Source organism: Drosophila albomicans, chromosome X (assembly GCF_009650485.2).
Source record: "Drosophila albomicans strain 15112-1751.03 chromosome X, ASM965048v2, whole genome shotgun sequence".
In the NCBI taxonomy this organism is placed as follows: Eukaryota; Metazoa; Arthropoda; class Insecta; order Diptera; family Drosophilidae; genus Drosophila; species Drosophila albomicans.
In genome coordinates, this window is record NC_047627.2 from 7,832,260 (window position 1) to 7,848,150 (window position 15,891).

The 15,891-nt window shown below is 39.0% G+C and overlaps 1 protein-coding gene across 4 annotated transcripts in view; it reads left to right on the plus strand.

Moving 5' to 3' along the window:
- Window positions 1-15,891, plus strand: part of LOC117568048 (sex peptide receptor) — an 83,877-nt gene that overhangs the window by 64,874 nt on the left and 3,112 nt on the right. For all 4 annotated transcript variants that reach the window (XM_034248395.2, XM_052004527.1, XM_034248404.2 and 1 more), the window contains 3 exons: window positions 869-1,868; window positions 5,262-5,392; window positions 7,687-7,748. In XM_034248395.2, coding sequence (XP_034104286.1) covers window positions 1,226-1,868; window positions 5,262-5,392; window positions 7,687-7,748 — 836 coding nt within the window. In that variant the 5' untranslated portion in view covers window positions 869-1,225. The remainder of the gene's footprint in view (window positions 1-868; window positions 1,869-5,261; window positions 5,393-7,686; window positions 7,749-15,891) is intronic.

Sequence of the window (15,891 nt, forward strand, 5' to 3'; positions counted from 1 at the left end):
CCAAACGGCAAAAGCAGTCAGCAAAAGTCAGACAATCACATTTACAATTTAAGTTGCGCATTACATAAAAGCCACCACATTCAATGGGCCAATGGCCAAATGTGCTTTGATACGATTCCCAATTCCAATTCCAAATTCACTTCCACTTCCCGCTTTCCGCTCTCCCCTTTTTTTGTATTTTGCTTGTGGCTTTCCCTTTGAGTTGCAGCTTGTTGCATTCGAAAGTAATTCAAGTGCAGTTTGTAATCAAAAAGTGAAAGGAGTAAAAATCTCAGTACTTACTTTAAATGTCGCCACAATCCAATCAAGCAAAAGCACAAAGCAGCTGCGATTTGAATTGCCAAAAGTTAGTTAGGACCTCATAAAATGGGGAAAGAAAAGAATCGTAATAAAAAGATGATCTTACGACTCTTAGCTAATAGACAAAGCTACTAAGAACTCCCCGGTTGCAAATTAATTTGAATGGCTTAAAGCAAAACTCCGCCATAATAAATCATAATTTGCTCAATTTCAATAATAAACATTAACAATTAACTTGAACTGCGGTTGCTCTTGCTGTTCGTCTTCCTAGGTTACTTTCTCGCATTTTTTCGTTTTTGTTGTGCTCATTTTTATCAACTGTTTTGTGCCTGGACATTAGGGCCCCCGAGCCCCCATTATAATGGGGCTCAATGGGAAAAGTTTCGGTTGAAAGGGCCATTAAATAAGAAGAAGCAGCAGTCGAGTTAGCCAAACACAGACAGATACACATAGGCTACGTGCATGGGAAACTTTCCACTTTGAGTTTTATTTGTGCAGGGGAAAAAAAAAAAGTGAAAGTATTTCGAACTAAAATTGATTTCTTTCTTTTGCTTCTCGCTCGCTGCAGACGAAACGGAGGACGAGTAAAATACCATCAGAGGAAAAAGATGAAAGCAGCTGTGCCAAATTCAATGAATGCAACTTCAACGGAGCAGCAACCACATGAACACGAACATCAACAGTAACAATAACAAGAACAAGCATAAGCCACCACAGTTGAGCGAGCACTAAAAAATCAACGAGCAGCAGCAACAGACGAACAGCGGACATTCCAAGCAACAAGCAAAAAAAAAAAAAAAAATAAAGGAAAACAACAAAAAGAGAGATAGAGCGAAGAAAACTCGATTCGCCTCGCTTCGCTTCGCTTTGCTTGTGGCAACATGTGTTGATACCGATCCGATGTCTGTTAATTGAACTGCAGGAAATGTCAACGGCAGTCACGAAAACATTGACCGCCGCCGCAGCCGCTGCCGCTGCCATTGCGATGGCCACCGGCATGGATAATAATACGCTCTATTCCTACGATATCGCTGCCGCCAAAGACGTGCTCTATCCAGCGCATGGCGGAGCCGCCACATCGATGCCCAGCACCACAGCAGCAGCAGCATCCGGTGTGGCAAACACCACATCGAGCATCGCATCCGCATCCGTTTCCCTCTCCCTGTCCGCCTCAGCAGCAGTTGCGGCAACAGCAACCGCTGCTGCAGCAGCGGCAGCAGCAGCTGCAAGCAGCACTGTGGAACGTGTACCAGGCTTAATGGACGCCGCTTCGGCAGCGGTCAGTCTAAATGAGACGCGGTTTCTGCTCGTCGATTATGCGACGAGCATGAACGACAGTTTCGACGACGCCTCGTATCAACAGCATTTGAGCGCCAGCGCCTGCCGCTCCATGGATGGGAATAACAGCTATTGGAATATCACTTGCGACTCGCCGTTGGGCTACGCTCTGCCGCTGTACGGCTACTGTATGCCCTTCCTGCTTATCATGACCATCATCTCGAACTCGCTGATTGTGCTGGTGCTCAGCAAGAAGAGCATGGCCACGCCCACCAATTTTGTGCTAATGGGTAAGTTCAATGAGTTATCAATTTCCGTTATAAGTGCTAAAGCGAAGCAAAAAGTATTTAATAATTTCAAATATTTATAATGCTAACAAGTAAGGAAGAAGTAATAAATAAGCTATCATTAGCTGGCTGTTAAACAGAAACAACAGAAACACTTCTTGTTATACACTGTTGTTATTGAATAAAGAATTTATTTTTTTAGTTGTCAAAAACTAGAATTAAAAGAGGAATTAAAAATTGTTTGTTTCAAATAACGCAGCAGTTAATTGTCAAGGACTTAATATCAAAAACCTTTCGTTTTAAGCATGAGTTGCGAATAACAAAATGAAATTAAATCGTCGTATCATATACATAAATATGTAGAAAAAAATTATATACAGCCGCAAAAATTAAAAACAGGTCAAATTTATATTAACTTTTGTGTTAATCCATAAATTGTGTAATATAATCTTGTTATTCCATATTCATAAAAGTTAAATTGGTGTGTTTTGGGAAACCCTTTTTTAGTGCAATATTTTCAGTGGACACAATTTTAGTAAAAATTTGGTATCCGCAAATATTGCTTTAAAATAGAAGATATGTATTTATTTCCCATATTGTAAAATAAGCTCAATCTGGTATATTTCAATAAGTGTTAAGATTCTTAGACTTAACTATTTGTTGTTATCAGTTATCGATTATCAAATTGTTGCTAATAGAAGTTAGTTAGTTGTATAACAAAAGTTATTTGTTTATTTTAAATTATTTAGGGCTAATAACAATAGGAAGTGCATTAGAAACGTTGCATAAAGACATTATAAAATAAAAGTTCTTCCTTGCTATAACATCAATAAACTGCCGTGACATTTTGTTAGAGAAACCCAATTTCCGCACACGTCGCGCCTTAAAATACGTGCCACAAACTTTCGTTCGTGTATTGCTTTAGTTAGTAAACAGAAAAATAAATTAAAGTCAGTTATTCTGTAAAGTAAGTAAATCTCACAAATATTGACAGCTAGGGAAAACTTTAACTTGAACACAAATAAAATGAACGGGAGCTTGAATAATTCGAATTCCTTAAAGCAACAAGTGAATTCCCTCGCTGCTAATTGCAATTATCGATGACTGACATTGTATCGATAGCAGTTGCTTCATCCCCTCCAGTTTTGCCCCGAGAGCACTTTTACGATTATTATTATTTTCATTTTTGATTCCCCCTCATTTCATTTAGCGAAGTGATTTGTGCTTCCCCCCGGACACTGTGTGAAACCCCCTTGATCCATTTAATGCGTCACAATGTTAAATCAGGCAGAAGTTTTGCGAGATTTCAAAAAATAGCTGGCAATGTGCGTGGCACGTTTCCCATTCCTTCAGTCCTTCAGTCCTGAGCATTCCGCGTGCCACAACTCAAGTAAATGCTGAGATATTCTAATAGCGTGTGTAATGCTAATGGCTGACTGGCTGTGTTGTTTTTTTTTCCCTTGCACTGCTTTTGCTTTTCTCAGGGGGGCGGCTGGCTATGTGCTCTTGGTATTTGCAACTGATTTATGAAAAGTCGCTGACTATGTGGCACGAAGTTGCCTCAGACTCCCAAGGCTGTAAGTGGCTTTGACACAGACTTGAAGCTGTTAGATGTTCGCTGTTAGCTGGTTGCTTCTCCTGGACTTTCTCTGGCTAAACATCATCACAGCAGCAGCAACAGCAGCAACAGCAATAGCAGTAGCTATCAGCAGCAGACGATTCAATTTGAGCTGCGTGTCAATGCAATTTGTAGCAGCAGATTACTTAACCCATCACACCACTCAGCTGAACTGAAGCAAAGTGTGCGCAAAGAAAATATGGAGTTGAAAGTTGGACAGTTGTAAGCCCTAAAGTTTGTGCCATAATGACATTTCGTTCGCCTGTTTTGCCGGCTTTTCATCAGAGGAGAGTATAAACTGACAAATGACACTGTCAGCTATACCGGCTGTCAATGGGTTAAGCTGCCCGATGAGATGCGTTGCGATGTCCGGGTGGAGGGCAAATACAATGTAGAACAGAAACAGGGGGCTAATCGCATTTGCCTCTGCCTCGGAAACTGGAACTCGATGTGAACGAGAAGGGCAAGAAGGGCACGAGGCGAGTTAAGCGACGATAAATGACAGCAGACCAAACATGAAATGAACTTTGTGTCGCCCGAAACGACACAACAACAGCAGTTGACTGTAACTTAAACGGACGCTGAACACGAAACTCCCATGGGGCCAAAGGTCGGGTCAGGCAGAGGCCGACACCGACACAACGAAAGCACGAGGACAAGGACGAAAGCAAGAACAAGAACGAGAATGAGAACGAGGTAGAGACTGGCGCACGGGGCGTATGATGAACTTGAACTTGACTGCACTTGGCCAGTTCGAAAGGTAATACAAAACTGATTAGAGGATCCCTATTCCCACCTCTCTCTCTCTCTCTCTCTCTTTTGCTGTTGGCCAACTAATTACAGGTATTAATTCAATTAAATCTGAAGTAAGCAGTATTGCAGCTCTGATTCAATCAGTTGTCCACTTAGCGCAGCACTCAAGTGCGAAACAGAGACAGAAAGAGTGGAAGAGTGAAAGGGAATCAAAAGTCGACTAGTTTCACATTTTGACTTTTCATTCTTTTCTCTCGTGTATTTCATTTTTTGTTTTGTGCCGAGTCAGCCATAAATTGTATATTCCATATTTATTGCCTCCTTTGCTTTTTTGTTGTTTCTTTTTATACCCGTCACCCAAAGGGAGAAGGGTGTTTTAAATTTGTGCCAACACAATCTGGAATATTTTGTACTCTAAAGTACAAATTCCAAATACCGATTGATATACCAATTATTGTCTATTGGTATATTATAGTGTTTTATGAGTATATTAATTTAGTAGATTTTAGGAAAAAATAAATTAATTAAATGTATATACCGAAAAAATACTAAGAGATACAAATATTATAGTGATCATAGCCAATTATAGTCTTTTGGTGTATTTTAGTATTTTATGAGTATATAAAATAAGTATGTTATATAAATACTAAGATTTACCGATACTCTAGTGATATACAAATTATTGCTTTCGGTATATTAATTTAGTATATTTTAATCAAAATACCGCACTCTTTTAATTTAATTCAAAATGGATAGCGGGTATCTCACAGTCGAGCGTACTTGACTATAGCTTTTTACGTGGTTTTTCTTGTTGTGGGCACATGACATTGGGGTAAATTGTTGGCTTAGCCCCAGAGTAGGGAATCCTTGTGTGTGAGGAACTAAACTAGTTTTTAAGCCGAAAAATAAGTTGGTCATCTAGTGTTTAAGCCATTGGCTAACACAATTTGTCAATTTGTTGTTCTCTATTTTTATCTATGTACATTGTTGTTATTCTAACTCTGTTGTTTGGCATTTCCTTTCAGGCATGGCCATATGCGATATGCTGACGGTTGTTTTCCCCGCCCCCGGCCTCTGGTATATGTACACATTCGGCAATCATTATAAGCCGATGCATCCGGTCTCATTTTGTCTGGCCTACAGCATTTTCAATGAGGTAAGTAAACAGCACTCTTCTTGTAGGCTACACAAATACCCTATCAAAGGATATGAGCTTCATTTCATGCTCAGCCAACATGCATACATACATACATAACTAAACACATTCTAATGAAATTTGCAAGATACGCAGACAATTTAATTAGCCACAAATATGCTTATGAATTTTTAACATCAATTCAAACATTTATATTAAATAACTCAACATAGAAATTAAGCTGGTGGCATAATTATTATTTGATGTACACAAAAAGTCAATTATCATTGAGTGAATAAGCAAAGCGGTAGTCTATAAATACTTTACAACAATTGCTTGTCGTTATTAATGAAATGAATCTAATAAACACATGGCAAACTGAAACTGAATTTAATAACCATAACGCTGTAATAATCCGTTTCGTAGGCAGATTGAGCTAGTGAAAAGCTAAGCAAACTCAACTGAGATGAAAAGGAGGATGTTACGTTCCTCTTTTTCGCCCTCCTCTTGTTACACATACCATTTAGATGGGAGAGTGTTGTAGGATGGGAAGGAACAGTGAGAAGGGAGGGTAGGAGAAATGTACACACTGCATAACAAAATTCGAGTAGCAAAGCAGCAGACAGAAGTAGTGGAAGAATCTTAATTGCTTAGCCAAGTTCAAGAGGGATCCAGAGTTTTAGGGTTTGAGATGAGTACTGTTTGCTCTAGGCCTGCAGGCAAAAGAGATAGATATACACAAAGAGAGAGAGAGAGAGAGAGGGAGAGTGAGACGGAGAAAATGGTGGGGGAGTTAGGCACTCATTGACCTAAATAAAATGCTTGGCTGCAAGCTGGCAAGTTGGCTTTCTTTTGTCTCGCTTCTCGCATGATGATGTATGATGTGTGTTATCGCCTATCGTTATCGTTATCGCTATCGCATTTGCTGCTACGTTACGTTTTGCACTCTGCTTGTCATTTCTGTCAGCATAATGAAAGAAGTATTTCACATGCCACCTGACAAAAACACAGTGCCCCATCCTCGTGTTGCATCGATAACAAACAAAATAATGTCGCACACACACACATTCAGACTAACATTCACATTCGCATTCATTCATTCACTCACGCATTCATTCATGCGTTCGCTCGTTTGCTACACTCACACTTATTCAATCTTTTTACATTATCATGCCCCAAACAGTCCGCACTCCACACTCCACACACTCCACGTCTATGTTGCACGTTTGCCTTGATTAATCAACATTTTCAATTTATGGCACTCGCTTTTTTGGAGGGGGGCGAAGCGGAGTTGGCGAAAGATGGCGGCATAAAGCAAAACTGTTTACTCACTTCAACTGGAGTAGTGTCGAGCTGATAAAATGTGCCCATTGTTGTTGTCGCTGCTGTTGTCGTTGCCATTGTTGCTGCTGGCAGCTACGTGCTGTGACCGGGCTCCCAGGGGATTTGTACCAGCTAAATTCCATGCTGTGCCTCCCTCCCTTCCCTTCCCCTTTTGGCTAGTTGAACGTGGGGCTAGTTGGAGCTGCTGATGGGAGAGGGGGAAGGAGAGGGAGAGAAATATCTCTGGCTATCTGCGTATGACGGCCATAAAATTCAACTCACATACACAGCATAGAGAGGGGGGGAGGAGGAAGCTGGTAATAACCACCAGGCGGCCATTGCATTGCTCAACTTGAAGATTTTTGTTTCATTTCCCCTAGAAAATTTATATGTGCTCCATGTACTCGACGCGCGTTCTACAAAAAGTCGCCCTCTATTTGTATCTCTCTCTCTTGGGTGGCGCATTTAATGGCCATGTTAATGTGGCAGGGATGAGCTGAAAGAGGACACAACAACTCCTTGTTACGACTGCTTGAAAAACAAGCTCATAACAGCAGCAGCAGCAGTAGCAACAACAAGAGACAAAGTAAATCTGACGGCTGCTGTAATTGTAGTTGTGTCGAGGCAGGAGAGTGGAGGGAGAGACTGCTCATAAATCGGATTAGTTTACAGTTGTGCGGAACGAAAAATGTAAATGGAACTGAGTGCGATTATGATTGCCATCACCGAGTACTTCAATATTGGTTTGCATAGTTACAGGTGCATGCATTTTGTATCGCATTTTGTATCGCATCACATCGCATGGCACTTAGCACAAAAGCCTCAAGTTGTAGTTGTCTATTTGCTGTTCACATCTTCACTTAGCCATTTTCTTTCTCTCCATTAACACACACACACTCACATGCATACTCTTGCAATTCGTATTCACACTCATACGGACAATCACCCATTTAATATTTGACTTATACTTTTGCGCCCTTGTATGCTTACAGATGATGCCTGCCATGTGCCACACCATCTCTGTCTGGCTGACTTTGGCTCTGGCCGTGCAAAGGTAAATATGCAATAAAGGCTTATGCCTCTCTTCCTCACCTCTATCTCTATCTCTACGCTCAGCTGAGCATCAGCTATTTTCCCATAACACATCGCGACGCAAATCCCTTTTGCATGTGAACTATATTCATAATACAAAATAACTTAAATGTGTGAATTTTGAATCGAAGCTTAACATTTAAATGATCAATATTCAATTGGAATTTATACTAAGTATAAATACATAAACATTTCACTCTAGTTTTTTCCTTAATAAACTTTAATCTATTGCTTTAAAATATCCCTTTTCCATAAAAGCAAATACTTTATATATATACTTAGCTTTAATCGCAAAAAGAAATAAAATGATTCCAAAATTCAGCACTTTAAGCAAATAATACAAATAAGTGTACGAAATAAGCCCAAAGTTCATACACATTTGCTCTTTAAATAAACATTATTTTTTGTATGTATTGGATATATTTTAATTATAATAACAAATACAATTCCTTATTGCCAGTGCGACTAAGACCTTCAGTCTATATACATAAACTTTAATCTTTTACTGTAAGATATTCACATCTTGCACAATAAGCAATAGAACAAATCAAAGCTTAAATTTCAATAGAAGAAACGTATTAATAACTTTTTAAAGAGAACTATAGAAATGAAAATTTCACTCTAGTTGCCCCTCAAATAAATAGAAGCATGATATTAACTTGACCGTAATAAAACTTAATACCAATAAAATCTTTTAAGTATACGATATAATCCAAAACTCAACTCTATTTTCCCCATTACCAAACTTTAACCTGAATCTGGTTGCTACAGCAAAATAAGCAGCAACTTTGGCTCCAATCGCAATACGCTTTCTCCCCTTTTTATTGCCACTTCGAGTTGGACTCCAATTAGCAGTCGCATTGCAATTGCAGAATCCACTCTCAGTTTTTGTTGTTCCCGCTTGCAACGATGAGGCACTTCAGCTCACTCACTTCATTTCGATCATAACGAGGTAATACTGCACTTGCTGCAAGAGCACTTGAGCTCTGCAACAGGAATTCCAATTGCAACTCCACTGCGAGCATATCACAGCATGAAGCACATTAATAATGTCATAAGAACACATTCTTTCACATACCAACTTGATGACTGGTTGACTTGCTGGCTGGTTGACTGGTTGACTGGCTGACTGACTGGCTGACAGCATGACTGGCTGACTGGCTGACAGACTGAGTTCTTGACTTGTCAATGCCGCAATAAATCAAAATGCGGCCTCACAGAGTTTTGCACGTCGTCGTCCTGCTGTCGATACGCTCCCACAGTTGCCAATGCCAAATACAAATGATACGTGCTCTGTGTGTGTTAGTCTGGCGACTGGCTAACGCTGCGTATGAGTAATGTGCGTGCTGAAGCATCGCACGGCCAATAGCAAAAGGCGTTGACGCAAAAAAGAACACAGACAAACACACACGCACACACACACGCACACACACACACGCACACACACACACGCACACATTAGATGTATGTGTGTTTTGTGTGCAGCTCAATCAATCGCATTTGTTTCGCAAATCTCTTCTTGCCAATTTCTGTAGCATACTTTTCGCGGCTCACTTAAACGAATGAAAAGCCAGAACTACAAGTAGTTCGAAATCAAAGGACTCGCAGCCTTTTACGTTAATGAAATCGAATTATCGATCAGTATAAAACCTTCTGCTAGTGGGTGTCATTAAATACTCTTCGAATGAACTGCGTATTTTTCTGTTTTTCATAAGAAAAGCAACTTTAAGCCTGTAGCAACGCAGACTTGCAAATTTACCCCGGTTTATGGTCAATAACAGAAAAATATTAAGTCTGCTTACACATTTTTTTATAGCTTAAGCTGTGAAGCATCACATCTTCCACTATTTAACAGACTCACGTAGTTTTCACTTGATATATATTAAAGCTGACACCTTAAGTCATTTCGTGCTTCTTAATTTGTCTGCCAATTAACGATTTTCTTTGCGAGCTCTGTGTGTATTTATGTCCTTTCGGCAACCACAACTCGCTTGCATCGCTGTCTTTATATTTTCATTTCGCAATCAGTTCGCATGGCTCAAAATGTCAGACTTTATTGGCAGTGCGATTTTTTTTGCTTGTTTTAAACCTGAAATTACTTTATGCAAAGAGCTATAAATAAAAACCGTCGAAAGGATATGAAGGGATGCTGCGATAGAGTAAGAAAGGGATCAACTTGTAGGCTTTAAATGTTTTATATTCATATTAAAAAAAAAAAAACAAAACAAAACAATAAACTAATATGAAATTGGCAACATAAATCGTAAGCATGTGTGTATATAAAATTCGTATAAAATACAAAAGCAACAACAACAAATTCAAGTGGCACAGCCAGTGAAACTGAAATGAATGGACAGCGGCGGAGGAGGACGACGTCGAGCACTGTATAAGGACTATAAGGACCACTCGAAAGCCAACGCATTGTTCTATTAACTCATGTGTGGGATCATAAATTTTACAGCTTTGCAAATAAATTTTCAAAACCCACTGAAAAACAACAACAGAGGAGCCAAAAAAAAAAAAAATTGAAATAACAAAACGAGAGTAAAGAAAGAGAAATTTCTATGAAAATAGTCATAAATATTTGCGCCATTATGCGACTTGGACCGCTTCAAGTGGTCGCTCGATGACTGCGTGTGTGAGTTAGTGTGTGTGTATGCAGCAAATAGCTAAATAATATGTTGTGGCAGGGGACACATTGAACAACGTCCGTCCATCCCTTTTTAGCGAGCATTTCTCTAAAATGCGTTGAAAATGGCTCGAAGGACAAATAGCGCGATAAAACAGTCAACGTTTATTGTTATTATTGCTTTCATTTGTTGTTGTTTTTATTGTTGTTGTTGTTGTTGTTGTTGCTGTCAACTTATTGTGTTTCAAGTGATTTTATGGGCATTCCATGTGCCACAAGTAGAAAAATGGCAACGTCAACGTTGCCAAGCGTTGCTGTTGGCTGCACTTCAGCAACTCAATATGAAATATGTGTGACTGTGTGTGCGTGTGTATGTGTCTGTGTTGGAATTGAATGAGTAAATGAATATCATGAGTATGAAATGAATAAGTAACTTGTTGCCTAGCGGTTAACAAAGCTCCAAAATGCCAAAGTTATAGTCAAGGAAACCTGATAAGTTCCGTTCCGTAATGAAAACGAACACAGACTTTATATTCGACAGTAAATAAATTCATGAAAACATGTTTAATGAAATGATTCAATTTATACGCTACTTTCATAAAAAAAAAACTTAAAAAATTCTTTTGATTTTAGCTACCATAATATTTTACATGAAATTTTGTTTTATCTTTGCAAAGCGACATTCTTAAATATGTTATGCATAAATATTTTTGATATTTGATATCTAAGCATATTTCCAGCTTAAAATGACAAATAACATTTAAATATGCAACTTTGTAAATAGATTTTAATTTTAACTTAGAAAAGTGATATTATTTCATATGAAAAGAATAATTAAGAATTTTATAATTTTGTTCTACTTTCTCTACTTTTCAATCAAAAATAAATTTAAATTACCAATAACCCAAAATGAAACTATAAATATTTTAATACCGATTTATTTAGAATAGCAGAATGAATAAAAAAAAATTAAAATAGTAAATGGTTAGATATCGAGATAAACTGGCTGAGTTAATTAATGAGTGCTAATAATGAGTAATGAGTGCAGTGAGTGCATAATAAGCTGGTAGTGGGACCACTTGATTTAAAACAATGAATCGCTCAAGTGAATAATTGATTGAATGCGAATGAATTTCGAAAGCATGAAAGGATAATAATTCGTAAAGTGTCCAAGGCGAATATTAACTAGATTTTAGGTTCATCTTTGTTGTTCGAGTTGTGCACCCTCTGAAGAATATGCTAATTGCCCAATGTTAATTATTTGGCCGGATGAATTGCGTGTATTTTGTTGATTTATTATTCCGCCTGGCTGCCTGAATGAATGAACGAATGAACGTTGAATGTTGAATGTTGAGTCTGAGTCAAATTAACTGAACTGAAAATGCAAAGCGAAGAATACTAAAATGTTATTCATTCAATTATTAATATCAATTCCATTTAAGGCTAAACGCTGCGGCAATCGCTTGGTCCCTTTGTTTACGATTGCTTTCAACTTTAATGAAATCCCCGCTTGACAAAGGTTCAATGAAAGATTGATTGAAAACCATTTTTGAAGTGCCAGTGTGGCCAGACCCGACGAAGACGCAGACTAAGGCCAAAAGAGAGAGCCACAGCTACAGCCAAAGTCAACGCAACGCGAACAACGCGTCGTGGGCGTTGCTCGATGGGCGTGCCAATAATTATGCGCATAAATTAGGCAAAAGGCGCACAGCCTTGAGACGCCCTTCTATGCCCGTCTTTCTTCTTCCATTCCCTGCCCCCGGCTTACAGTTCAGAGTCTGAGCGAAAGCTGTATGAGCTTAACGCAGGGCCACAACATCAAGTGTTTCCACAGCAGGCTAAAGATGAAGACGGTGACGGGAGGTGGCCTTTTGCCATCAAGTTGAAACTATAAAGCGGCGCAAAAGTCGTCCCATTTGACTCGTGCACCATGGGGATCCATCGTCCAAGGGGGCAGCGACTTTGCCCATCCCCTCCCCGCACCGACCGAAAAAAAGCGTTGACACTGAGCGATGCGAGAGCACTTTTGACAAATTACTTAAATTATGAAATTATAAAACGCCAAGTTGATTAGGTTTTTCTTCAGATTGGCTTTGATTGCGTGTGGCCATAAGTCCCAAGTGCTGTTGCTGTTGTTGTTCTTGTTGGATCAGCATCTCGATTGGAGATGTGACAGGGGCAGGGGCAGGGACAGGAACAAGGGGCAGGCAGGTTAAGAACGTTGTCAACACGTTGCTATCATAAATTTGCACCTGCAAAATTGGGTTACTCCTTGGATGGCTGACTGACTCACCGACTCATCGACTTACTCGCTGACTGACTGGCTATAAAATTATATTAGCCAAATGCGTTTAGATGTATGCGCTGCCAACGTGGGCTTTTATGCCTTAACTCGGCTAACATTTCATGAATAAAATCCATTGCCAGACACTCTAATGGCCGTCAGATAAAGTCCCCAACTTGATGCATGTGACAACAGCGGCAACAGAATCGGCGAATTTGCCTTAAAGATACGCTAGATTCGGTTACAGCTACAGCTTCGAGATACATTTAAAGATGCAGATACATTTTAAATGGCGCGCCCTGTTGCGCAGCCTGAATTGAAATGTCGAATGAAGCTGCTGTAGCTCGACAATTTATAATCCTCACTGCGCGTATTATCATTTGCTCATTAAATGGCCATCTCAATAATGCATTCAAATTGCTTGCTTTTGACCTTCACAATTCCCATTGGGCAGAGTTCCGCTCAAATGCGCTACCAAATACTTTTCAGTTAGTTCTTCATACAATTTATACACTCCGTATACTTAATATAATATGCTGCGTATACTTAATACATACTATATGTTCAAAGGGTACGAAATTTCACGTTCACATAATAAATAAGCAATGTATACTTAATTTACTGAATAAAGTGTCAATACTTCATATATAAAATATGCTGCATAAGCTGCGTATACTTAATCCACTCCATATGCTGCGTATACTTTATATTGAAAATAATTAGCGTATACAAAATGAAATACATATACTGCCATTAATTAATTTATATTTGTAACAAACGTCTCTCCAGTTTGTTTGGCTCCACGTTCGGGCGCCGTTTGATCATGTAACAAACCGATTATACACAGCCTATGATAACGTACTCTGCTTACGGAGGCCGACTGTTGCTCAGGGCAAATGGGGTGGGTTTGTGTTATCTATAGGAGCTGAGGTTACATTATTAAAAGAGGTAAGCAGAGTTTATCGATATCTTAAACGGCAAAAATCTGAATTGGCATACGAGCAAGCCTAAAAGTCGAAGATCCTAGATGTCATGGATCCTCTTCTATACCCTCCCGTCCTGTAAAGCCCATTATGGTATTTACCCTTTTCATTGTTTCATTTATGACACACACAGCTATACTCAGGTGCCCGAAAGGCTTAATTTAATTCATTTTCAATAATTTCATAACGTTAAGACTTTATAATTGGACTCATTTCCAAGGGTGGTCAATACCCTGTAACTCTTCTTAATATTTATGCTACTAAACAACTATATATACAATACTACAATGGTAAATATGGCATGTGTTAAACCCTATACTGTTGACATTATTATATTTTCAATTATCGGCCAAGCCGTACTTACATACTTTCAGTTTTATATAGATGTACACAACTCACTGATGATCAGGCCTGATGATGAATGATGTGTGTAGGGTGTTTTATTTTGTTGATGAGATGATGTTTGTTTGCTGTGTGAACTTCCAAAAGAGAATTAGAATAATGTTAACAGTATTGAATAACGACTACATACCATACTATGTACTTATAAAACTATGTATATTACAAGAATAAGGAAGCTACGTTAAATCATTCATTTTAATTTAACATTAATGCAAATACCAGTACTTTTTAAATTATACAAATTAATTAGCGGCAAACAGGCTATGGGCTATTAGCCGCGGAAAATCCTCACAGACGGCGACAATACTTGGGATGCTCCTATAGGGGCATCACTGTTCAGAACATAGAAGCAACTATGCTCTATCCCTCCTCTGAACGGCTCATGGGTCCCTGTTAGCCCATGCTAACAATTTTGGCGCGGCCCTATGGGGCAGCACCGGTAGGAACAGTGGCAATCTTCTTTGCTTTTCAGCTTATGTATGTGCCCACTGTAACTCCAGCAGCAGCTTTGCGCGCCGATAATGCGCAGGTGAATATACTATATGGCGGTGGCCAAACCGTTTAAACGCTTTCTAAACGTGTATAATTTCTTATTAGAACTATGTAAATACCTACGTACCCTACGTACCTTATAATTATCCAATCAATACTCTGGTGGCTATATCCACGCAGATGGAGAAATCTGTTCCATTTGATAAAATGTTCAGCTATGGATTGCTGAATTTTATATATGTATATTTATAAATTGTCCCAGCCAATTGATCCATCTGATCTTTGAGCTTACACAGAGTTGATCTCAACTAATCGATCAATCTCTGTAATTTATTTGTGTGAATGGTAATTTACTGTCAAGGGCTGCTAACTCGACTAAGTGACATGTAATATGCGATTAATCGATATTAGTCATCTGGATATGTTTACATATCGTTAAATAGCTAGAATTTGCAAATGGAAAATTAAAATTCAAGTTGCACCCTCACATATTCTACGTATTCTTAACTTACTAAACAAACTGCGTATACTTCATATGCATATCATGTATAAACTACGTATACTTTATATGCAAAATAATTTGCGAATGCTTAATATGTGATTAAAATGTAATAAACGATATCGAATCGAATATCGTATATTGCGTATACTTAATATTCCACATACATATTTTACGTATACTTCATATATTGAATATGCAACGTATACGTCATGATTTTGATTTTTTTTGCATACACTTTATATACTGCATTGGCGTAATGCCAACTCGTGCAAAACTGCAAGGCTGATGTGTGCCTCTACTAACAAAAACTTAACCAAATTCGTCATGCAGCTTTCAAGGAAAGACTGCAGGCTAATGCTAGGCATTTTAACTGGTCACTGTCTGTCAGCTGTCCATGCTGTAAAGCTGGGCATCACGAACAGTGATCAGTGCAGGAAATGCAACGAACCCGGGGGTTAAGGAAACACTTGAGCATCTTCTCTGTAGATGCCCAGCGTTATCCCGACTTCGGTTGAAATACCTTGATTCGCCGTGCCACAACGACCTTCGGGACGTTTCACGGCTACCTCCTAGGATGCTGCTGGCTTTTGCCAAAAATGCATCAATACTGCGCGATTTCTGAGACGTAGATAAGCTACCGGTACAGCTACGGACCTCCACTGGTCTATGCTTTGCCCCGTACAGGGGCAGCCGGTCCTACCTAACCCTGACCTATACTGCATATATTACGTATACTTCATTTACTGCATATATATACTTTATATACTAAATATTATGTGTCTGCTTTAAATACTTTTATTGCTGCGTATACTT